The 24791-nt window shown below is 45.4% G+C and overlaps 2 protein-coding genes across 6 annotated transcripts in view; both read left to right on the forward strand.

Moving 5' to 3' along the window:
- The window catches only part of LOC6728934 (kin of IRRE-like protein 1), a 70966-nt gene that overhangs the window by 7290 nt on the left and 38885 nt on the right, over positions 1–24791 (forward strand). The gene's annotated exons all lie outside the window — the stretch shown is intronic.
- LOC120284976 lies at positions 1076–24176 on the forward strand. Its single transcript, XM_039294882.1, has 3 exons — positions 1076–1171; positions 16641–16787; positions 16845–24176. The coding sequence occupies exons 1-3, from the start codon at positions 1076–1078 to the stop codon at positions 17223–17225; spliced, it is 624 nt and encodes a 207-aa protein (XP_039150816.1). The 3' UTR covers positions 17226–24176.

Genomic DNA, 24791 nt, shown 5'->3' on the forward strand with positions numbered 1-24791 from the left:
CATTTACCTGCCGCTGAGAGAGTCTTAAATTGAAAAAGTAATTCTCGGGTCCACGGGCACTGCCGCCCAACATCCAACACCCAACGCAATTTGCGGCAGAAACCACAGAAATTTATGTTTTAGCCAGGTGAGCGTTTGGAGGAGCTGCGATTCGAGTGCGAGTCGAGCGCGCGCACATACAATAATTTTCAATTTAAAGGTAATTTTAACCCAAGCTCACACACACACACACACACAATGTGGCATGTGAGTACTGAAACAGCAGCAGCCAGCAGCATTTCGGCCATAACTTAACTTACAACAAGTTTCAATAAGCCATAGGTGGAAGGCCCTTTTCGGCCACCTGGCTGTGTCCTGTTTCCTTCCTTCCACTTCCTCCGAAAAGAGCGCTCCAGTGTGTGTGTGTGTTGGCAAAGTGGATTTAGCCATAAAATGGCAATGTGCCGCAGCAGCAGCGACTACGACGAAAAAGCACAACAAAGTTAAATGCAGTTGATTTTTGTTGCCCGTGGCGCTCCTGGCGAAATAGCCAGGCAAGGCGAAGGAGATTTTTGAAGTAACCGCAATTCATATTTCATACTGCCGTTGGCCATAAAAAGGGCTGAAAGGAGCAAACGGCTGGAATAGCGTGAAGAAAATGAAAATGACGCAAGACGCCAGGCAGGACCTTCTCCTGACCCTCCGACACCCTACTGACTTCACTTGACTCCTGGCACTCCTAGCAATCCAGGCACCATCACCACCACCACCATCACCACCGCCACCACAGTCGCCACGCGAGGATCTGGAGGGTTAAGCGAACGGAGCGAAGGTGGTGCAAAGTGTTTGCAAAGTAATTTCCGTTTCCTGCTCGCCTCGAGTGGCAGGCGAACATCCTTGCCAGTCGCGCTGCGAACCGCTCCGCAAAATGCAAAAGCCGGGGGAGGATTACGCCTGGCGCGCTCATTAAATTGCCGTTTCAGCACATGCATAAACAGACCGAACAGACTTGTCACTCCTGACCAAACCGCACTAAGCACCTAAGCAGCACCCATTGCAGAGAATGCCACCCGAAAGCAGCCAAACCAACTTAACCATGCCAACCATCCAGCCAACTGAACCGCCCAGTGGTGCTCGGCCATCCGACTTGGACACTTTAATCCCGAACGGCACTCAGACGGTGAATGGCGACGTAAGTCCATAAAATCCAGAAGCGGAAGCGAATGCGCTGCATGTGAAGTGCATTCGAAACGTGCTTCTCGACAGGATTTCGGGTTCGAAAACCATTTAAATTCCAGTTGAAATGCAGACACAACATGCAGACCCGAAAATCAATAGCCCAATGGCAAAGAAAGCTGGTGCACCCAACTGGGGCACCAAATGAGGAAGCAAACTAATATTTTCCATCTAACAAGAAAGGAAAAGTGTTGAGGACTATTAGGACAAAGAGGATACTTGCTGAAGTGCAGGAATCCATTGTCTAATTTGGTAAAAAGTGAAAGTAAGCTACATAATCTATCAAGGATATACAGTTTCTTGCTCCTAAGGTTTTCCAACTTTAAGCTAAAATAGAGTTTCAAAAGCTATTGGCTGTGAAATATGGTAGTTCGTTTGAATAACTTTGGGGCCAAACATCGATCGATGTATCCGTGTAACTTTGCGTAACCCAATCAAACAGGAATCAGCCACATCAAAAAGTCGTTTGAGAAAAGTTATTTTTTTAGCGCCACAAAGAGGGCGCTTGATTATGCAATTATAGGGGTGTTCACAGGGCAGAATCACTGCGCGTGTGTGTGTGTGTTGGTGTATATGTATACATAAAAATAAACTCGTTTGTCAGCGACAGCAGCAGCAGCGGAAGTGGCAGGGCTCGCATTCAGTTAATTTGATTATGCGGCCAAACAAAAGTAATCATAATAATCCGAAAATAATAATGGAAACGGAAGGCAGCAAACAAACAGTGGTAGCGGCAAAAACTCCATTAACTCATAACTATTAACAACTACAGCAACCGACAACTCGTAAACAACGGCGAAACTTATAATGGACACATGTACGGGCCAGTTGCCAGCACACACAGCACACACACACACCATACACACTCACGAATGAAACTACAAAACCGCATTACACACGGGCACACGCACACTGGCGCAGGCTTACAACCACAGGCTCATTATCCTTTTTAATAAAGCTTATCAATGCCAGGACATGCGAGCTGCCAGCAACAGCAGCAGCAGCAGCAGCAGGAACATCATCGGGACGGCAGGAGGAGCACCAGTCGGCCAGCCAATTATCCCGACTCACACTCTCACACTTGCACACTCACACTTACACGCTGGCACTATCCTGGCCAAGGGATCCTGTGACAAGACTACTCCGGTGACAAGAGCAACGGCACTGGCAGCAACAACACATTAACAATGCCAGCGACAACAACAGCAACCAGCAACGAACAACGATGAGAACGACAAACAGTAAATTCAAAGATAATTTATTATAGCGACACCTGTAATTACCATGAGCCATAAAATAATACCCACACATGCATCTTCCACAGGAATCAGCAATCCATGTGAGCATGTGTGTGTGTCTGTGTGTGATGTCCCCCAGTAGAGATTAATTGTGGACTCCACTGGTGGAGGTATTGGGACAGTCAATCCCCTTGCCCCCTCTTTTTTCGTGTGTGGCTGCCATCTTAATCAGGACACACACGGAAAACTAAATATGAAATTGCCACATTTAATTGTGTTGCGGCAACAATGTTGTTGAGCCACACAAACACACACTTCAATATAGGTAACCTCCTCATTTGACTTTTGAACTTTGTGTCAATCTTATGGCTCTTTGCTTCTAATAACTTCTTCAAAAAAGGAGGGGCTAAGAATTTAAAACATTTTTTTTTTGTGAAAAAGTAGATATATTATTATTTGTTGTCAGTTAACGTTATTCTTAAACATTATTATTTAAAACTGTATTGTATAAAGAAAGCTAATATCGTAAGTGAAAGTCACATGTATGGTGACACTTTCATTTGTAACAATGTTTTTTTTTTTGGACGTGCCGAGGTTACAGCAAGTGTTTTAAGGGTATTCCCCGTCCTGCTCAGCTTGTGGAATCCCCTTTAGTTTTTTATTGTTTCTGCCCCAAGCTGGCTACACTTTAATCTTGTTCAGCGCACCGCAACACACGCACGTACATATTTTATATTTATGCCCGTGTTTGTCCGACTGTCTCTCTAACTGACTGACTGGCAAGCGACACCCCACCCGCACCCTTTCTGTGGCACCCCCGCCAGTGGAGCCGGTGTAGCCAATGGATGCCATGGATCCCGTGACTTGTAGGTATTTTGTGGTCGTCGGTGCGGCATGAAACTATGTAACAACAAACAGCAGTTTGGGGAGCAACCAGAACCAGAACCAGCATAGAGCACAGGGCACAGAGCACACAAATGCACACAGGGCGAATACTTGTTCTCGCACAATACGCTTATCCTTTCGTTGTTTTTGCCCGATCCTGTGGAGACCCCGCACCATCGTTGATTGATGTGCTTTTGGCCTGGCTTTAGCCTTAGTGTGGCGCGGTTTCTCATTTTATTGCTTGTCGCTTTTTGTTTCGTTTTGGCCTTTGTCTACGGTTTAGTTGTCCTGCTCCATTCCGGAACCCGTCGTCCTGCTCCGTTCCGTTTTCGTGAGCCGTTGCGCAGTGCAAGTTTCCGTAATCGCATACGTCAGAAATTATGTTCTTTCGCCATTTGAAATGACAACAATTTCCTCCCGCAGTCGTGTCACGTCACTTCGTCCTCGGGTGCGAGAAATCTTTTCAGTTGAAAAGCGTTGGAGGTGTATCCAACCTGACTGACTGGGGAACCACTATCAACCGACTGTCTGCCCGGATATCTTTTTAATTACACTAAAACGTGCCGAGTCCCGAATGGAGGTCACTTGGGCTAACGAGCGCCAGTCGCACTCCCTGAAAATATCCTTTCTCCGTGAACAAGGACCCATCCGTCACACGTGCAAAACGGATGGGCAGGGGGCTGGAGTTGGTTCAAAAAAAAAAAGAGGAGTAGGACACACTAATCCGATTAGTTTGGCCTGACATCCTGTGCCGGCAGAGTGCAGCCCCAGTTACCCGTCGCGGCCCAAAGGATCCTCCGGCTCATTCATTCATTTCATTCAAATGTGACAAGCCGACAAAATCCAAAAAACTAAAAGAAAAAGTCCCAGGCCAGACAACAAAAGTGGAATAATTAAAAACAACGAAAAAGCGTGAAAGCGGAGAAATAAATTTATCCCGGCAAACATTTCTCCCGAAATGGGTCGACATGGCAACTGGATTTGCCCAGCCAAACGGGCACATTTTGATGGCAATTTTTGCGCATGCTGTGTGAGATTAAAGGAAGTGCATCGGATGCATCGGACCATATAGCCGCCACATAGATGTGCTCTATTCATTTCGCCGCTTTATGGCCATGCTCTTAAGCGGCAACCTTTCGCTCATGCTGCCCAAGAGCGGTTATTTTTATCACATAATATTTTATTTTAACGGCAATAAAGCGTAATTTAATGAGCCTATAAAATGAAAATACATTAGACCGGGTGAACCCAGTCGTGCAGACGCTTCCCGTTGCTACGTTAGCATCCTTGTAAGGAAGGACTACCTGCGAGCAGGCGGCGGCCCCCATCATCTTTGGGCCATCTGTCAGCGTGGCTCATTTTTATGCCAAATTAAATGTCTTTCAGCTCGACCGAGATTTTTGCCTTTTCCTAGAACAAGAATCTGCACAGGGAGAAATATTTTAGGTATATCCAATTATTATTTTACATTTATTACTTTAAGAAACCACAAGTTTATATTTAAAAGGAGAAGGACATTACTTAAAAAACTTACTTGACTGCCAAACATATTAATGAACTTTGTTTCCTGTGTGGGAGGACATTTATTTAGCGACTACCGTCTCGCTTCGCTTCTGCAATCCCATTTCTTATACAATTTTCGCTGTCGCGCATATTACACATACGCCCCATATTTCTCGTGTTTACCAAGTCTCTTGGCCCGGTCTCGAGGCTTCCAGTCGTTGGCCTCTCCTTGGGCTTGGCTCGTGCCAGCCACTTGCCAAGAACCCCCAAAGAAGCCCATACCATAACTAAGCCCCCCTTTTGCATGTCTGGGAACAGTTCAGTGCCTGATATTCCGACTGCGACTATTTATTCGCTGTCTTCGTTACATGGCATGACATTGACTTTTATTTAAATGATTTCTCTCCACTGCACTGCCGCCTCGGCTCGGCTCGCCTCGGAACGGAACGGAACGGATCGGATTGGACTGGATTGGATTGGGCTGGGTGGGGTTAGAAGGTTGGAAGTTCGACTGCCGGGGCAGATCCTTGAATGGCAATAGACTGCTGTGCTCTTGCTTTCAGCTGTTTGTTTTCGCCTGGCAGCCATTGTGCTTGTTGACTGAATGCAACTTGTAATAAATATTGCAGGCGCTCCACTTCCACTTCCTCGGCTCGCTGCTTCCGTTCGCTATAAATATTTGTTAGCCGTTTACTTTGCCATTGCTGATTTGTGATATCTGGTGGAAAATGTACTCCTGCTCCAGCTCCAGCTCCAGCTCCAGCTGCAGCTGCAATTGCAGTGGGTAATGTATTAGGCATTGTACGGGACCCAAAGGCAAATTGATCGCATAAATATGGACATGTCCTATTCCTGTAACGACCCAGCTCTTAAGTATGCAACACATTTGCAATGAATTCATATTAATTACCCCGATAAGAGCGCAGCCATCCCAACCCCGTACCGAGCCGCCCCCGAAGGCCATTTCAATATGAAAACGACATAAATTTGGTCGAAATGCAAAATCGATTGCATTTCGCAACATTTGCCAAGGGATGGGCATATGCAATGAGCATGCAGCATAATGCAGGCACACATGGTCATTAGGATGCTCTAATGTATGCCTGTGTCTGCGAGTGTGTGTGTGTAATCAGAGCAACGCACAATACTACGAAATAAATTTTTAATTAACCCAAATTTCGAAACTAATAAAATGGCACAATGTACAATCGAACGGACAGTAGTGACACGCAATGAGGCCTTAATAATTTACCCAACCAACACACACGCACACACACAAAGTCAAAATTGTGGAAGGTCCTGTGTAGTTTCATTGTTGGTTTAGCGAGCGCAAAATTGATTTGATGCCGGCGGGCAAACAAGGAAACGAACATTGTTATTATGCAATTACAAGGCGGCCCAGAGTTAATGCACTGCATGATTATTATTAAAATATTTTCGAGCCCCTCGACAAACACAGACAGCCGGCGTCCTTCTCGTGTGTACATTTCACATAACAAATCATGTACAAACAATGTCACAGCAACTCCTCAACACCCGTGACCCGTGACCCGACTCCTCCCCCCCTTCTGCCCATCGTCCGTTCCGTTTGGCGAACAAATATTTGCACACACAGGGTTTTGTAGGGTGGAAAATGGCCGGAAACCGCTGCTAAACGCTAGCGGATGTGGGGCGCAACAAGCGGGCTGTGAGGCGACTGCTGCTTTGCTGCTGCTGGCCAAAAACTTTGCCAATTAAACCAGAACCACTTAACCCAAAGTGATAACCCGAATGCCCCAAGCAAATCATGACAGCGCCAGGAAGTACCAGCGCGTTTTCCATTGGCAACGCCAATTCTCCCAACAATTAACTGGCTGGCTGGCAGGCAGGCAGTCAGGCAGGACCTTATTCTATTAACCAATGGGTGGTGTTCTAGTGTGCTGGAGCAAAACCTTTAACTGTCACCCTGGCCGCAGTTTACGCTCAGTTAGCCCCGGGCAGCTCATAAACAATTTAAAATGTCATACATGGCGTATGCGCAACGCCATCGCTTACGCGTGCCAATTAAATAGTAGGTTAGGAATTATTTAAGCCCCAGCAGCAGCAGGAAGGCGAACCTGAAGGAGGCGGATCGTAAACAAGGCCAACACACACACACTCACTCACGCGCGCACACTTGCTTAAGTTTACGAGCTCGGTCGAAATACGTAAAGTTGTTTTTACGGCACCCACGACTACGTTGCGTCGCATGAATGACATACAAGCTTTGCTGTGTGCTATGTGCTACATGCTGTGTCCTATATATGTGTCCTTGTGTGCGGCTGTGTTTGTGGTATCAGTGGCCAAGTAATTAAGCAAAGTACAATTTCGTACCATTAAGTAATTTCACTCCATTCATTGACTCGCCGACCGACTGGCCAACTGGCACTTTGGCTCAATCCCCCACTCCCCCTCTGCTGTGTTGTTGTTGTTAATTTATCGCTGGAGCAAATGGACTTTCCTGGCCGGCAAAAGCGAGTGCATAATGCTTCCCCCGTCCACGGTGCGTATGTGTAATGTGCTGGCTCATTTACGTGTTCGTTTCGTTTCGTTTCGCTTGCTATTAAAAGGGATTTCTGGCCAAAAGCGAGCTTATGCTCCAACGCGGCGTCTATTTAACATGTGGTCCTGTCCACTCCACCTGTCTTCCCCTTTTCACCAAATGTCAGCCGTAAAGTGTACTACAGTAGGTCAGATGTTATCCTTTTTCGTTTTTGGCCGCTCTGGGTGGAGTTGTGTTTATGGTCGGTTAAGTCAGTAAGTAAATTTTAATGCTCTTTTCGGTTAGTTTATCTTTGCCTTATTAATGTCTTCGAGGAGAAGTGGAAAAGATTACGGAGCAGGAGTAAGAGGCAGCGGAAGAATAACAAGCAAGGGAAACAGATTCTGACCCTACGATATGCATTTCAATGAGTATTCCGGCACACAAACAAACTTCTCGGCCTTGGACAACAAGGAATAACAATAACGGCATTGCGAGAGCCAAAAAGGAAAGCCCACGTCCTGTCTGTTTGCCGTTAGCTGGGGCTCCATCTTGTTTGTCCCCACTCAGCAGGTTCCGATGCCACACAATTGGCCAAATGCCATGCCAACAACGGGGAGGCCAAGGAAAACACACAAAAATGGAAACCAGTGCCGCAACCGCCAGTTGGTAACTGGTGACTGTCAACTGAAAGAGTATCAACCACATACACACACACACACACAATGGCTGGGGCACAATGCAAATGTGGCCAAGAACAGAACCGAACCGAACTGAACTGAACTGAACCAGGACGTAGACTGAGTTGGTTGCAGGATTAGCAATGGGTCCAGCATGTAAATCGAAAAGTAGTTCATGTTGATCGGTATTTGGAACGGCCTACAAATTGCCGACAAGCGGTAGAATAAGATAGACCCTTGGTAAGATGTATCTAAGCCCAATGATTTCTCGAGACACTCGACACATGCGTATGCCAGTATGCACATAAATAATGATGCAGATGTTTGGACGGAAAAATTTATGAGCATCCAAAATAACAGGATTCCGGCAAATGGACGACATAAATTAAGCTTCCTGGCAGACAGGAAAATTTTGCCTTGGTTGCACAAATTAATTTAATCGGAAAATGTTAAAAGTCAGCAAAAAATAAGCAATCAAAATGAAAATCAAATCAAATTAAATTCCATGTCAAATTCACGTTTGCAGGCGAAAGCTTTCCAATTCAAATGGTAATGGCCATTCCAATGATCCTGGCAAATGCACCGACAACTGTGGCCAGTTCCTCCAAACTGGCATCCGTGCAATCAGGACGCCCCCAGCATGTGTGTGACAATATGATGAATAATGTCGCCCCCGTTTCTGAGAGTGGAGTACTCGCTAAAACTTTCTCCTCCGGGGCACGTTTCAGAGTCCTGCGAAAAGGGTCAGGGCTGCAGCACAAGGGCCAAACAAACTTCTATACATTTAAAATGTTTTTCAATAAAACTTTTTCGTACTTCAATTGTTTTTGCCATCTCGCACTGCTCTTATTTTCCTCGCGACTCCACTTCACCTTCAACAAGATGTCGCAGCTCTAGTCTCACTTCCTTCCACTTAAAAAAGGATAAGACTTCCAACATTGAAATTCCGAAAATGCAGTATTCCGGTATTTAGTAATGCTATATATTATATATATATTAAGAGGATATACTAGGTATTTAGATTTGTTATAGGATTATATTTGATATACGTACTATAAAAATGTTACATTAAGTTGGTGTGGTTTTTCTCCGTGTCGTGCTCAGCTGTCAGTTCAATTGTTTTGCACTTGAAGGGCAATTTATCTTCGCAGCGGAGAGAAAAGCAAGGCGACTGCTTACAATGCATTTCCGGCACGGAGCCGGTCTGAGTGCCACACACAAGTGCATAATCCTTTTAAATACAACTTGACTGCAACTACGACGACGACGACGACGATGAGTCCTTGCCAAGAACTAGAATACGACATGCACTCTGAAGGACTTATGTACTCGAGGGCTTGTTGGCTTGGTTTCCTGTCCTATGTGCGGGTCGGAATCTGCGAAATCAGGACAATCAATTGAAATTAACATTTAATTAGGCAGAGAAATGCCAGCCGTAATCGCGGACCGCTGCCCGCCCGCCCCAGCCATTCTAAAGCCATTTTACGCCAAAGGACATTAACAATTTTATGACAGAGTGCGCAGCAGTGCGGAACCGGCCAGGACATAAAACGAGACAAACAATGCGAGCCGAATGTCCAACCAATAAAAGCCAGTTGGCTGTGAAAAGCGGGCATTTAAAACTTGATAAGTAATTAAAACTGGGCGTGGACTAGACAAGGCCCCTCCCCCCAGCGGACAACTAGTAGATATCCCTGGACAGAGCGGTGGGGGCCATAAAAAATATGAGTGAGGTGCGTTCTGGCGTCGAACAGCCACAAAGTTGTAAAGTATAAAGTTGCCAACGGGGGCAGAACGTAAAGTACGTAGCTAGAAAGGACATCGGATCGTGGTGCGTGGTTCCTTGTCAGACATGGCTAAATAAAACATGAAAACTATGTGAAAAAATGACACAAACGCACTGGCTCGTTGGGAAAGGCTTACACTAAGACTGTCGAGAAAATAAAAATAATAAAAGTAATGGCAACAACAAACTGTGACACACAAATAAAAAGTAAGTCAGCCAGTGTGCGAGTGTGAGCGAGATGGATTTGGGAAAGCCAAGGAAAGCAGTTCGCGAACGAATTCCCCATAAAAACTGGGAAAAATGAAAGAAAAGGGGCACGAGGATTCGTTTCCCCCTGCACCCTCCGCAAGGCAAACTATTAACAGAGCACCAAAGTGAGAAAGATTTGGGCGAGGGGGTAATAGGGGGTGGAAGGGTGAGTTAAACTAGGTGAAAGCCGCACAAAACGACATCGTTGACAAAGGCATCTGGGGACGGGGAGAGTTGGGGAAAAGGTAACGCTAAAAATGCCAAAAAGTGAGGATATGAACAAGTGTATCCATGTGAGCACCCATCCACACACACATACTCGCACACATTCGAGGGATGCCTTTTATGTGCATGGAAGCCATTTGTAGTTTATTGTTAGCTTTGTGTGAGTATGTGTGTGTGTGTGTGTACGGGAGTGTGTACCGTTATCACTTTGTGCGCTGTCTATGAACAGCAGCCGTCGAGTTGGCCATAAAATATTATTTTATGATCTGCGGTCGTTGCTCCTTCAAGGAGATTTTCGTTTCCGAATTTGTTGCAATAAGTTGGATAGCGTATACCAAAAATGGGCTAACAAATCTGACCCATATCCAACGCAAGCCCAACCCTCGCGTACTCGAAATAAAGATCCCGGCTTAAGTCAACCGAGCTTACACGTAAATTTCCCATTCCTCGCCATCCTGCGCAGCTGAAGCTGAAGTTTATTTCTATATGCTTTCGCAACGTGAGCGCATTTTGGAACTGAGTGTTAACAGCGGGTGCATTCGTAATACCCACTCACTCGTCCTTTTTCCCTGCTCCTGTTGTTTGCCATTTTCATTTGCTGTTCTCTTGTTTTTCACCGGCAAATATTTGCCTGGACTGCGCTTAGTCGGTGCACTCGTGCACTTGCATTCCACTTCCAGCTGCACTGCATCTCCATTGCCGTCTCTGCAATTCGCCTGAAGTGTCATCGCGGGGTTGAAGCTACTTCCTGAACCTTTTCATAGCACAACTGGTGCCATTTAGTGGCGATAACGGTGCGTATGCGTAATATTTAATTGCCTTGTTCCAATCATTGTCTGGCTGCCTTGGTTTTCACAACCACTCCTTAGTTCCGGCCATAATGCCAATCAAAAGTCAATGCTATAAGCATTCAATTGTTTGCCACCGCATCCACACAGCCATGTAAACGCTCACACGCACGTTCAAGGATCCACGAGCACATGATTCATGAGTATGAATTTTTACGACTCTGCCACGTACAATTTGAATACTCTTGGTGGAGGAATCGTTCCATCAACTGGCTTGGTAAATTTGAAATGCTAACAATATTTAAGCAGAAAATATACAAAATTTCTTTAAAAGTTTAACTTCTTTCGGTTTCTGCCTCTTGTTAAAATTACTAAAGTTATGCTTGTTTATTAAATAAAATTTAATTACATCTAACTTCCATAATTTGCATATATTTCTTTTGGAAGCGTATTCAAACTTCGGTAGCCTGCTGTTTCTGTTTCGTCCTTTTTCACTTTACTGATTTTCCCAATCATTTTCGCGAATGCGCCGCCGAGAACAAAGCCATCCGATCCAGCCCCGCCCCCGATTTCATCCTGTTCCGCCACTTCCGTCGCCGACATCGTGCAAACAAATGCGCATAAAAATCCATTATTTTAGCAAACACAACACGCACACACACACACACACATACACTCCAGGCTCCACTCCAGCTGCCCCCCTCACCGCCCCTTCACAATTCCAATGCATTGGTGTGCAGCTACAAGCAATTTTTTCTCTGCACAAAATAAATATAAGAGCGTTGAAACGAAAACATTTTGGAACAATATAAAAATTGCAAAAACGAGCGCTCTTGGATTCAAGGGGTTGGATGCAAAGGGGTTGCAGTGGCAGTTGGTAATGGGTGGTGGAGGTGGGGGAAAGGTGCTGGGCCCCACAAGGCAGTGGGGCCAAGGGTGAAGTGGGGGCGGCGTTTATTGGCAACAGTGTTGCTATTTGTGTAAACGACTCGTAAAATTTTATGTTGAAGCTGCTGCATAGTACTGGCACTGGTTCTGGCTCCTTTTTTTTCCAACACTCTCCGCGTTATTTTAACCCTTTCTGCCATTTTTCGGTTGCGAGTACAAACACATGTACGGGGACAGGGGTCAGCCTACAATTGAGCTGCATGTGGTAGTGGCTCCTTTTTTCGGGGGATTGCATACTTTCGGTCTGCGTTTCGATGGGGGAAATGGCGCAAATGATTGTAAACACTGATTACAATTATGCGGGCGGAAAACTGAAGGTGTGTGTATGTGCGTGTGTGTGAGCTTATCTGCCCATTAGCCCCCCTCCCCGATGCTCCTCTGGCTATTTTCTTTTCAATTTGTTTTGTTGTCAGTTCCAGCGAAATTGACATCTATTTTATGTTGCAGCTGCATTTCAATTTTCCAGAAGCGGGAGGGGACTGGAGTACGAAATACATGTAAATATTGGATATTGATTGCATTTCGCTTCGCCTGCCAACTTGTCAATGTCAACATAGTGGCAAAGCGGGGCATCGGCGGTTTGGAAAAGCGTCGAGGCCGGGAAATGCGTGATAGATCGCTCAACAATGGCGCCAGCGGAAAAGCGAAAAACTTTTATTGAAATTCATTAGTCGAGCACTGAAAAAGTTTGCATATTTACTTCCGCCCTGACATATAATTTCCTGTCTTTTTTTTCGAATTTAATGAAGTGCAACTGACATGGCACTTGGTGTCTCCGTCTCCATTTGAATATAATTATGACTGGCACACAGTGGGGCAAAATGTGCAACTGTCACCGGAAATCCCAATCGAAATAGGGGTAAACTACTACGCACACATGTAGTTCAAAGTCCTTTGCATTTTGGGTTGCTAAACTAGAGGAGCAAAGATTTAATTTGCTGATGAAGTTCGTGCATCTGCAGTCCTCCCAACTGCAGTTTACTTCCCCCGATTCCTGGCTATGCAAATAGCCAAACGTTGGACCTGCCACTGCGCTGGCAAATATGATCCACTGCCGAAATGGTTGAGCTGAGGGCTCGGCGATGCTTGTGCTCCGGATTCTGTGTCCCAAATTAGAAACAAATTTGTTTAATTCGATAAAAAAGAAAGTTGATTAAGAGCAATGCAGGCGAATGAGACATATGCAAACAGAAAGTTCCCGGCTGGCAATTAACATCCTTGCTGCAAAATAAACACCAATATCAACCAAATGAAATTTATTTTAATTTCAAATCCTTGAAGTGCAACCACTTACTCATCCTTCTCCCCAACGAAATCCAAATGAATTGCAAGCGAAACATGTGCAAAAACTATATACCTCGGATGATGTGTGTGTGCTGCTTTACTTATCATCAAAGCGTGTAATTCTGTTATTTTTTGGCTGCTGGTTTTTGGTTGCGTATAGGAGTATGTATTTGGAATATGGGAGACGCCCAAATGTCTGCGTGCCAGGAGGAAATGGTTTAATCTTGTTTGCCACGAGTGGAAATATGGCCAGGGCAAGGGTTAAAAATTAATGACGCGTTCCGGGGACCCAACACAAATGTTGTCAAAGGCATCAAAGTGCCTGCCCACACACACACACACACCCACACCCACTCATTTCCACCCACACTCACAGGATACGTGCAGGGAGCGTTTCCAATTAAGCCAATCGAGCTGCAAAAAGCCAACCAGGAACGGAAAAGGACGAGGAAGGGGAAGAGGATGTGGAAGTGGAAACGGCGCGTAATTAAAATTTAATTTGCGCCCAAAATTAGACTATGAAATTTCAATAAGGCGCTTCCCATGTTCGGCAGTGAAAAGGCAAATATTGTGCTGCCCCAAAAAAAAAAAAAAAAAGCGAAATGGTAACAAAGTAAATTAGTTAAATTTTGCAACGAAAATCCCTTTGATTAAACGCAGCCAAGTGGATGAGATGGAGCTGTGGCATGGGAAGCTCAAAGGAAAATCCTCACGAGTGCAAATATTATTTATGCCCAGCTGCATCAGCAAAAAGGATGTGGGGCATTCCATCAAGTTTCAGCTTTAAAATATTCCTGCAATTTTTGATCCTCCTCAAGATCAAGAGTATTTCGCAGGTTCGCAAGTAAACACAGTTTTTTGCTGTGCATCCAAAGCTTGAGTAAATAACCAAGTCGCTGCTAAGCAGCCAAGATACAAGACAAACATGGCGACACATTCAGTCGTGTTGCCTTGTGTTCTACACTCCCTTGGCAATCTGAGCGCATAAATTGTCAGAACGAAGTGTTTGGATTAAGCTGCGAGTTGTGCTTGCGGCTAGCAGGAGACCATGACCTCGCCCGGCCACAGTGGCTAGGAGTGCACCACCCACATGTGTGGCATCCACCACCCACCTGCTGGCCAATTTATTTATACGCATTTAAAACTGATTTATGTGCGGGACGGGGGCGACAGCTTCCCGCCCCATCTTGGCCGGCAACCACGTGAGTTGCGTCTTTAATTTAGCTGCCAACAAAATCCAACCACTTCCACCCTTTTTTGCAAACCACGCCGTTCGCCACAAATGCATTTTCAATGGAATTTCTCACTTGCTAACGTGTTTTCAGCTCTCGGAGCTTTACTTTCTCGTGAGCTGCCAACGATTTATGTGCCATGTTCTGGCGTTTCGCACTCGCCCCTCCTTACCCTTCCCCCTTCCATCATCCAGCCAGCGAGCTTGCTGCTCTGCTTAAAGTCGAACTTACCTTAAATCTGCTTTAGCACAATAAAAATACCCACACACTCCGCTAGGCTCTTTTTCCACAGCTTCCTGGCAACCGGGCCAAAAGACGCTTTACATGGTGCACACACCCTGTGTGGGAAAATCTGTTATCGCATTAACAATTTCCTACTAATTTCGACACACAACGAGGGAAGCTTGGTGGTGAGGGAAAAATCCTGCAGATATAATTAAATTGCGTGCAAAACTAAACAGGACTTTAGGGTAGGAAATATTTCAAGAAACTACTGGGAAATCTGCATACTCTTATAGATCTAATCAAAGCATAGATGTTTCAAATAATTTTTATATGATTTTTCATCTTGTTTTTTTAACTTATAAAAAATAAGCTCATATAATATTAAAATGTATAGCTCTGCATAAGAATGGGAGTATACCGCATAGGAAGAGTATGGTATGTAAGCATAATAATTTCATTAAGAATCAGGACTCTTCCTAGCAAAAATCGCAAAGAGAGAGCTTAATATTTCCCTCTTGTATTCAACTAATTATGCTAGGTGTCTCCCGGGAAAATACAACTGATTCGCGTTCGTTTGCCTGTCAGCAGGAGGCTTAAGTATTTGTATTTGTATTGCCATTAATACACAAAAATCTTCATTATACATAAACATGTTATTTATACAGCCATCGGCGATTCACAAAGCGAAGTAAGCCGCTTGGTTGGCAGACACTGGTGAACAGGAATCGACAAGGACATTGTGGGCACGCAACAATGCTCAAAGTGGAGAAACGAGGGGAACCGTGGCCAAGGCCTCGACATAAGTCCTTGCACATCAACTCAATTGATGACCCTTTGGCAGTTTAACTGCCTCAACATCGCTTAATGTGCACTCCATCAACATAAATCACTCATACGTCGCGTTAAACACGCTCAAACTTCAAATGACGTGTATTTAAACGAAGGGGTGCGTCGGGTGGCGGGCACACGGCCATGGCCATAAATTAATTAAGCCGACCCGCTTCTCTCTCGAAGGTCCAAGTTCGTGGCCCCGCCCCTTTCGCTTCTTTAAGCTGCAATTAAACTGTAAAAGCGAACGGTCCGCCGGCGAGCGATGGCAGCGGCGGCAACAGCAAATTACAACCATTTACAATTAATTTGAACAACACGCTGCCATGCAAATGGCGTGCCATGGCTCATAACTTCCAATGGCCACCGAAACCCACTCCGACGCACTCTTTGAGCCATTAAAAAAGGACGAAAAGGCGAGCAACGTGCAAATACTCAATTAGCATATCAATAAATCAAGAAATGAGTGGTGTTGGTGCGGCAACGCCTCTGTCCTTCGCCGTTGGGGCAATCAAAATTTAGTTAACAACGCCAAACAATTTATTAACTCACAGCGGGCCAAGTCGTTCGACCTTGAGGCTGGCAACGTGACGTATACGCAATCTGATGGCGTGCCAACCCAATTAATCAAGAAGCCCTGCGGCTCGGACGTATTGGATTGCACTTTTGTCAGGATACATATGAATGTTATATGAGGTCGCGTTGGTGTGAGCACTGTTTCATCGCAGGTATCGATGATGGTGTCAAAAACGGTGATTAATATAAATAATTAATTTCATCATGGTCAATTAAGCATGTTTTAATTGTAAAATGTTTCGTCTCATTTGGAAATAAATTAGTTTTATGCATCAGTCAGTTCTGAAATGTCCCCTGGGTCGGTGGTTTTTTTCATTTTCGTAAGTTAGAGGCATTGTTATAAATCGCAAATTTGTTGATTAGTTTGGTTTAGCTACTGCTCAGGTACTTTTACCTGTTCAACTGCGAAATTAACTGCAAATTGGAGAGAAAAAGAGCCGCAGTATGTAAAAAAAAAATAAAAAACACGCGTCTCTAGTTTTATACATCCTGCCAGGACCTATCCATTAAATGCTGCCAGCTAACACGTCCCAGTTTAGATAAAGGCAATGACGAATGTAGAAAAAGCCTCAACTTGCCTGCGCACCGGAAATTCAACTTTGCCGAACTATATACGATTAATATGGTGAGCTCGAGTGGTATAGCCAATACAAACTATATTCATTTGATCCTACGAACACAGTGCATTGAGGAGTGCAACTTCATAGGCTGCGGCTACATCGAAATCGATCCACCCTTTCGCCTGGATCTGGCCAACATCCGCACCAATCTGCAGACGATTGCACCCCAGCCACAGAATGAATCGATTCCATTCCTGGAGGATGCGTATCGGAAATGCGAGTTATTCCGATCGTCGCACGGAAGACGATTCACTCTCCACCTGCCAGATATTGAATTCATCGAGGAACCCTGCAATCCCTTTGCCCTACAAATCACCATATGCGTCCGCATCCATGCCATGCAAAAGTGTCCCAGCGAATTTTACGTGGACAGCGAGGAGTGCCGATTGGCCAGGGAATACTTCACCCAGTGCGTCGGGGATATTGAAACCAATCTTGCCTAGGCATCAACCTGAAATCGGCGAAAGTTCATACGTATCCTGTGAAAACTTCCACTGGAACCTGCTAAAATGTGTTGAAAAATAAAGGAAAAAGTCGTAAAAGTCATAGATGAAATATGGCAATTTGACTGTGAAGTCCTCGGTGTGGGTTATTCTGCTCTTGGCTGCACTGTCACAACTGCAAATTGAATCGCACTCACACTCACACACACATACACACACACACAGGACCTGCTCGCATGTCAATGTCCTCTGCTGACTTTGCATAACTTCGTCTGCTGCTGCCAGCTCCCCATACCCCAAAAGCTTCTCTTTCACTATTTAAACTTGTTAGTTTTTTGACACTTTTTTTAACACATGCACATTACTTGCAAGGCGAACGGGTATGCCCAATTTAAGGATTAGTTGGTTGCGAGATAATGGCAGGATTAACAGAAACTGATTTTAAACGAGTATAACGTTCATTGTATTCCAATCCAATAATATTTGAATCTCAAAACGAAAAAATCTTAGGAATCTACTTTATAGCTCTTGTTGAGTAATCCCTATTCGATCATTTGTTAAAGCAACATTTGCCCAGCCAAGTCAGCAGCAAAAGTTGCCGTTATATATAACACGTCTGTCGGTCTGTCTTCGGGTGGTTTCACTGTGTTTTTTGTCGGTGTCGCAGGACATGTTATGCAACTGGAATAAAGGAGCAGAATTTATGTGTTAGCTGGATGACTGTGCCAGCAAGTCCTTGGCCCTACCCCCCTGCCATCCTGCCCCGTTCGTCCTCGGCGTGCCAATGTGTCTGGCTTTGCAGCGTCAGGTTAAACGGGATTTATGTCCTTCAAGACGTGCAGTCTCAGCCTGTTTTCTTAAAACAATTAACGAATTACGGCTCTCTCCTTTGGCCTCGCCCTCCTGCCAAATCCATCTCTGTTCCGTGTTTGTTCCTCTGGCAGGGAGTGGATCCAGTTCTGAACTGATTTGCATTTCCAGCCGAGAAGAAGCTGGCAGGGAGGCAACTGGATGCCCCGGGCCGACAATCAAAGGACTTTGGCTTGGCTTGGCATTTTTCTTTAATTACGCCCTCGAGTCAAATTAAAAGCAAATGATAGTTGTCTCCCTTTTGCTGTATCCTTTTCCCGCCTTGCTCCTTTCGTTATCTGTGGCTCTCCGGGATTTTCCAGTTTACTTAGTCAAATCAAAGCTTTCAAGAAAATTGTTTTCCTTTCTTTCTGATGGTCAAACTGCTGACCAAGGACCAAGTCGTCCGTACATGCACACACATACACACCGCTGCTGCCCACTTAAGCAGGATCTCACACATTCATAGCTCCTTATTACAGCTAGACTGCTTTGTTAGCTGCATGTCCTTGAGTGCACTCGAGTAGGAGCTTTTGAGTTTGAGGTTTTTGTGGCAAATAATTTGTGTAATTAAGTGACCACCAACAGCCCCCCCTTCCAGTTAATTGCTTATTTGTGTAGCTAATTAGTTGGGTATTGCCAACAAACGGGAGATGGCCAGGCATCTGAAGAAGACTTCGCTGCTGATGATGCTGATGATGATGATGGTGCCTCCGAGAGTGGCTCAATTCACCTCACACCACAGATCCAGATTTTTTTCTTCACTCCCATCAGACGTTGTCTAGCAGCACTCGTAATTAAAAAAGATCCATAAAAGCGACGGGGAAGTACAAAAGTGAGGCACGTGTGCCCCTCATCCCTGGGAGGTCCTGCCCATCGCCCCCGCCTGGCGTGCTGCATAATTCAGGCTGGATCCTGCACCACTGCACCAGCAACCACCATAACAAGCTGGCGGGGCTGGCGGCGTGCAATCAAAATTATTATAATTGCGACGCGTTCGCCTTTGTGCGACAACAATGACTTCCGCTTCCGTGCTGAAATTCGCCTGTGTCTGCTTGTCATTCCATGTGCCATGTACCCACTGCATTGTTTTCCATCGCTGAAACAGAGATAGTGGGCTGGGTGGGTGGAGCAGCACATTAAGTGCCTGCAAAAGACGAGCAACAAAGTGAACAGCTGCGGGATGGGGGAGGAGCAGGCGTACTCCACCATGGGGTAGCTGAAAGATGGGAACAACGTGCTCAAGTCCTGGCAAAATGCAAAATGGATGGTTGGTTGTTCCGGATGGGACACATTTTATGCAACCAGTTAGTATAATAGAGTGCAGCCAGCTAACTGAGCCATCTTGCTGCACGAGGATACTCATGAGATCAGCTGGCCCAAACTGCTGCGTCTAAATCTAATCAATCAATCAGTCAATCCGTCAGTCAGGCACTCAATCAGCAGTCAGGTCAAACATCAGCCACACTCGGCACCTAATGAAATAATTCAATTTGCGCTTGCCTTTGGCTTGATTATGATTATTATTATTATTACGACGACTGTGATTATCAACACTCCAACTTTGGCAGGCGTTATTAATTGGGACAAAGTGCTGGTTCTGGCCAAGGAAATTTTCCCTGTCCAAATGTGATCGGTGGCCAATCAATGAAAGTGCCAGCCGCACGCAACGTGCAATTTAATCAGTTTAATTAATAAGCAACATCGTTTGTCAGCACAAGGGTTGCCTAGGCCCGGAAATTGAGTGGTATTGTTTGTCACGGGCATAAACTGTTGGCTAAATGGCAGCCCTGATTGCTGTTGCTGCAATACTGTTGGCCAATGTTGTTGGCCTGGCCAAAACCAGAACTTGGCCTAGGCCTATTTTTAAATGACTTATTTATGGCACTCGAACAGGTCACGAATGGCAGGGCCGTCTCTCTGGTAATGGCTTCATTTGTCTGGCTCTGCCTGATTTATCTAAATGAATTGTTACTGCCGCGTATTTGTCACAATTCCGTTGGGGTTTTATCAACCGATCCTGATCCTGGCCCACAGTCCAGTCCTCCTCCTTCGCCTGCTGACCCCTTCGTTTTGGCTTTCCGCTTCTAATTGCCTCGCATGCGACAGCCAAAGCCTGCCGTGGAAAACCCCTTTTTGCATATTTAGTGAGCCAAGCGAGGGGGCTTAGTGCTGTGCCATGGCAAAATATGTGGCTACCAATTTCGCTTTGGGTCCCTTTCTGGATTTAAAACGCAATCCATAGTTTCGTGATCGATGGCCATAGACATTAATGGTGCTAAGTGGGCCATAAAAGCAAATGAAACTTTGCGGCGACTGCAGTTGAAGGCGGTCGTAGGAATTATATAAAAATTACATACATAAACTCGAGTGGCCACTTGACTGCCATATGAATCCGCACACGCAACATAAACACACCCACACACACACCCATACCCATACCCACACCACTCAAGTGGTCCACTCAGACACAAATATTACAATGGCAGCGAGTACAATACAATAAATCAACGACTCGGGCAAACTCAGCAGCTCGACGGCCTGCTACAAATAAATGCATAAACTTCGAGTGTCAAACAACAAGGAAAGTATGAAAGCTGGGCGAGAAGTGGGAAAGTGGCAAAAATGGGACAAGGGTAAGCAGGTTGAACCGTTCCAAGCCATTTCGCTCGGCAATCAATGAGCTATGAAAATATGGAAAAATATAAGCGACAAAACGTGCCATCCATTGTCTATCCGAAATTCCGGGGTAGGTTGGCTATTTTGTCAGTTTACAAATCACCTTCCGTATGCAGCTGACTGGTCAATTGGCGCCTGACATTACGCATTCGCAACGTTGGCCGAGAGGAACCTGAATCGTTGTTATAGATGCTCGCAAGCTCATGAAATAATACAAGCACGCATCGATTTAACCTTTGCAGGGCGTGGCCCATCCAGAAAGGCAGACACAAAGTCTGGCAAAGAGCAGAAATCTGTTGAATATCAAATAACAATCACTTGGCAAGCTAAATATATCATTATGCCTAAGTAGGCGGTCGGATGGGGAGCGGAAAGTGGGTGGCAGGAGTTTTGAGGCAGCTACAAAAAGCTTTGCACATGCGAACATGCGAGGCAAAGAAATGGGATCTGACTAAGTGTGTGTGTGTGTGTGTGTGGAATGGGGGGATTTGTTTGTTGCCTTTATTTTTTCTCATTTTTTTTTTCCTTTTTTTTGGGTGGCTGTTTGTCGGGGCTATCCTTTTTCGCCTCCTCATCCTGTCGCCTTTCTTTGCTACTTTTTATAATCCTCACAGCTTGCATGTTTGCTTAGCACCTACGAGGGATAGGAAGCTGCGGATGGGTCGATGATGCGGAACAGGTTTAAAAAGTTTAAGCCGGAGAATCCTGTTGTTGCGGCTGCTGCGGGGGATTCTTCTCCTTTGCCGGGTTTTATATATAATACATTTGGAAAAATTTTACAAATCATCTTGCATATTTGATTTGCATACAAGATTTTTCATCGCAACTGCCAATACCTTGCCCGGGATATCCTCCCGGGTGCTTGTATTTGTATTTCTGTTTGTGCTTGTGTGTGGGTGTCCTTGAGCTCGTTTGTATGTCGCCGAATTGCACAAGAGATTCACAAATTGCTTTCATTGATTGCCGACAAAGCCGAAGTGTGTGAGGTGAATGGAGACTTTGGTGTCCCGTGTGTGTGAGCGAGGGTGTGGTGCGCGTAAGTGTGTGAGTGGGGGCACGAAGCACCTTGACTGCCGCTGGGAATATTCCTTAAATTCCCGCCTGTTTCCTTATGCTCTTGGCATGTTAAACTGCTGGGAAGAGAAATCCCCGCGCCACGTTGCGTATGAGTAATGTCGCTGTGGGCCGGCAGCTGAAGAGCCCAAACAGCATTTTATAACTGACCAGATGCTAAGAGCCCGGGCCGCGACCAGTTGACCCATTTGAAATTTTCTTTTTTTGCTCCTACACTTCCAAGTCAGCCATAAAGTTTAGAATTCCGGGAACTGTAATTCTAGAGAACTAGAAGATGTTTTGCAAGAACTCATCCAGTTTGCCCAAAATAGATATAAAAATACATTTATTATCGATTGAAGAAATGTGTCCTAAAGCTAGAAAGTAGAAAGTAGTTTTCTACCAGTGTAGTGTTCCCCTGGCCATTTGTCGTTTGTTGCGTGCCGTGGACGTCTACGTGAAATTATTACGCTGCAATGCATCATCAAAAGTAAACAGCAGCAGCACAGCCAGAGCAGCTCGGCACTAGACAGCTTGAGGGATGGGGATGCGGATGCGGACAGCTGGTGGGGGTGGGGAAGTGGGATGGGGATGGGAACGGTGGTTCAGATGGGGGCGGTTCACCAAAATGTGCGTCTGACATATTAGAGAGCGCCAAGAGCCGGAAAAGTGGAAACTGGACGGTGGGCAGTGGGTGGAACTATAAATTCAGACCGGCATACGCAGCGCACAAGGGAGGCGAAAAAAATAACACAAAATTGTATTTAAACAGGCTTTTATTTAACCGCTACACAATTGAAAACAAGCGATTCTAATGAATACCGAATTGCACTGCCGTATGGATACCCTGTGAAGCAATATGGTTGATTCGTTTGTTTTCAAAGACTTAAATAAGTTCTTTTGTCTTTCAAAAGCTCTCTTAAGTGAGGTATACTTGTACAAAAAGGTATCGGGACCAATGATTCAATTTAAAAACTTCTGCTTTTACCAATTATGCCATTTTCCAGCTGCCCATGCAGGGTATGTTTGGAAAGCATCAGCAGTTAGTGGGACACTAGATGGTGGACATGCCACTAGAGTAATTGTTATCCTTGCTGGCTGTGCACAGGCACGTAAAGCCCTTAAAACATGGACCGAGTAGGAGCGAGAGGGAGAGAGAGAGAGAGAGACAGAGACAGAGAAGACTAACAGGACGAACGGGAACAGGCTAAACAACAACGGCACTTCACGGCACGAGCCGTGCAGCAGGAGCTGAAACAATCCTATAAGCAGCACTCAGCGGCACGCACTTGAAGCCCCGGATCCGAGGGCTCGTGCTCGTACTCCTACCCGAACCCAAGCCCAAAACCCACACCCGGACCCGGAAAAGTGGAGCGAGTGGAGTCCGGGCAGCTAAAACTGCAATCGCAGCTGGCTCCGGAATCCGGATCCTTGTCTATTTGCCTTGCCTGAGAGGACGACGACGAGCGCAGCTGGGGCGGCACTTTTCCTTTACGGCTCTCAGGCGAGGCTCAAATTTCGTTGCTACTGCTTATTTATTTTTAATATTTTTATTTGCCCTGCAAATAGCCTCCCGGCGGTTTCACTGTGTTTTATTTACTTTCGCTGTTGCGGCATCGCTTTATTTTTGTTTGCCAGTGGTTTTCCGGCGGAGCAAATCTTTGCATTCCAATGCGTTTCAATTAAGTGGGCCGACTTTTGTTTGGTCACGCAGAAATTAAGCAGACCAGTCGGAATTCCCCTACAAGTTTCAAAAGTCAGGTCCCCGCATAGAGTAGCCACCCCTAAAAGGCAGTGCAAATGTTGGATAACTCTGCTGTATAATTGAAATACAAAGCCCATTTATACGAAACGCGATAAAAAAGCGGAACCGGCGACACCGACGGGGCAGCCTGAAATAAAGCAGCAAAGTGGCAATCACGCCAATCACGCGTAATAAATCATTGCGTGAGCGAATGTTTCCATGCACCCATTTTATAGGTACATACATACACATATATATTTTTGCCCAGTTTGCGTGGCATTTGGCGAGTGAAACAGCCGTCGGAAGAGACGGAAGCTCGGCGGACTAACGGCAGTCACGTGTGGCCAACGCACGCAATAAGACCAAACGTATTTTTTTATACCCATACCTATGCACAGCCGCCTAGCGGGAAATCGCCCCAAACACGCAGGAAAAGCGCAAGTTGACAGCCAAACAAAAGCTGAAAAGCGACGTTGGCCCATTGTGAGCGATGACAAGTGCGGATTGGCTACGCAAACAGCAATTAAAGAGCCAAAAGGCTTCAATTAATCCTTGACCTCTTGATATCGACCTGCTGACCAAGTGACTGATTTTCTCGCAGAGAGCAGGATATTTCTATTAGTTAAATGAAATGGTTATTATGTGTTTAATTTGATTTAAGCTCTTTAAATAATAATGGGGAAAATACCAGTTCCATAGGTGCAAAAGCAAAGTTTAATGGATAAATTCTGGAAAGGTTTCCCAATTAACAACTATAAGATATGAAAACGTAAGCTCTCAAGGATGAATTCAAGGACAGCATTCTCATCTAATAAGCCTTTTGCTCTTGAGTAATTGTCGGTGCTTTTAAGCAAGTGGAATTTCTCAGCAAGCTCTGGCGTACACAGCTCCCTTATCATTAGGCAACCCAAACTTGTGGACCACGCCCTACGCGTCCTTCACGCCCCCCACGGCCCACAGAGCCCACATCCATTATCTTGAGCAAGCAGCGCGTGTAATTTTCAACCTGTAATTGGTGTAATTGAGTGCAAGTGCGGAGAAAATATTCAACATGCCAGCAATTAACATAAATTCTCCGTAGCGCGTACAAAAATAAAATAAAAAAAAGTGCGGAGAAAGCGGCCAAATGATAATGAAAGAAACGCGCGCACACACACACAAACATGCATATCTGTGGGATGAGGGGTGTGAAGATAAGCAAATGGCCGCCATTCTGTGAAGCGTTCATAATTACCCGCGTG

This window comes from Drosophila simulans, chromosome 3R (genome assembly GCF_016746395.2).
Source record: "Drosophila simulans strain w501 chromosome 3R, Prin_Dsim_3.1, whole genome shotgun sequence".
NCBI lineage: Eukaryota > Metazoa > Arthropoda > Insecta > Diptera > Drosophilidae > Drosophila > Drosophila simulans.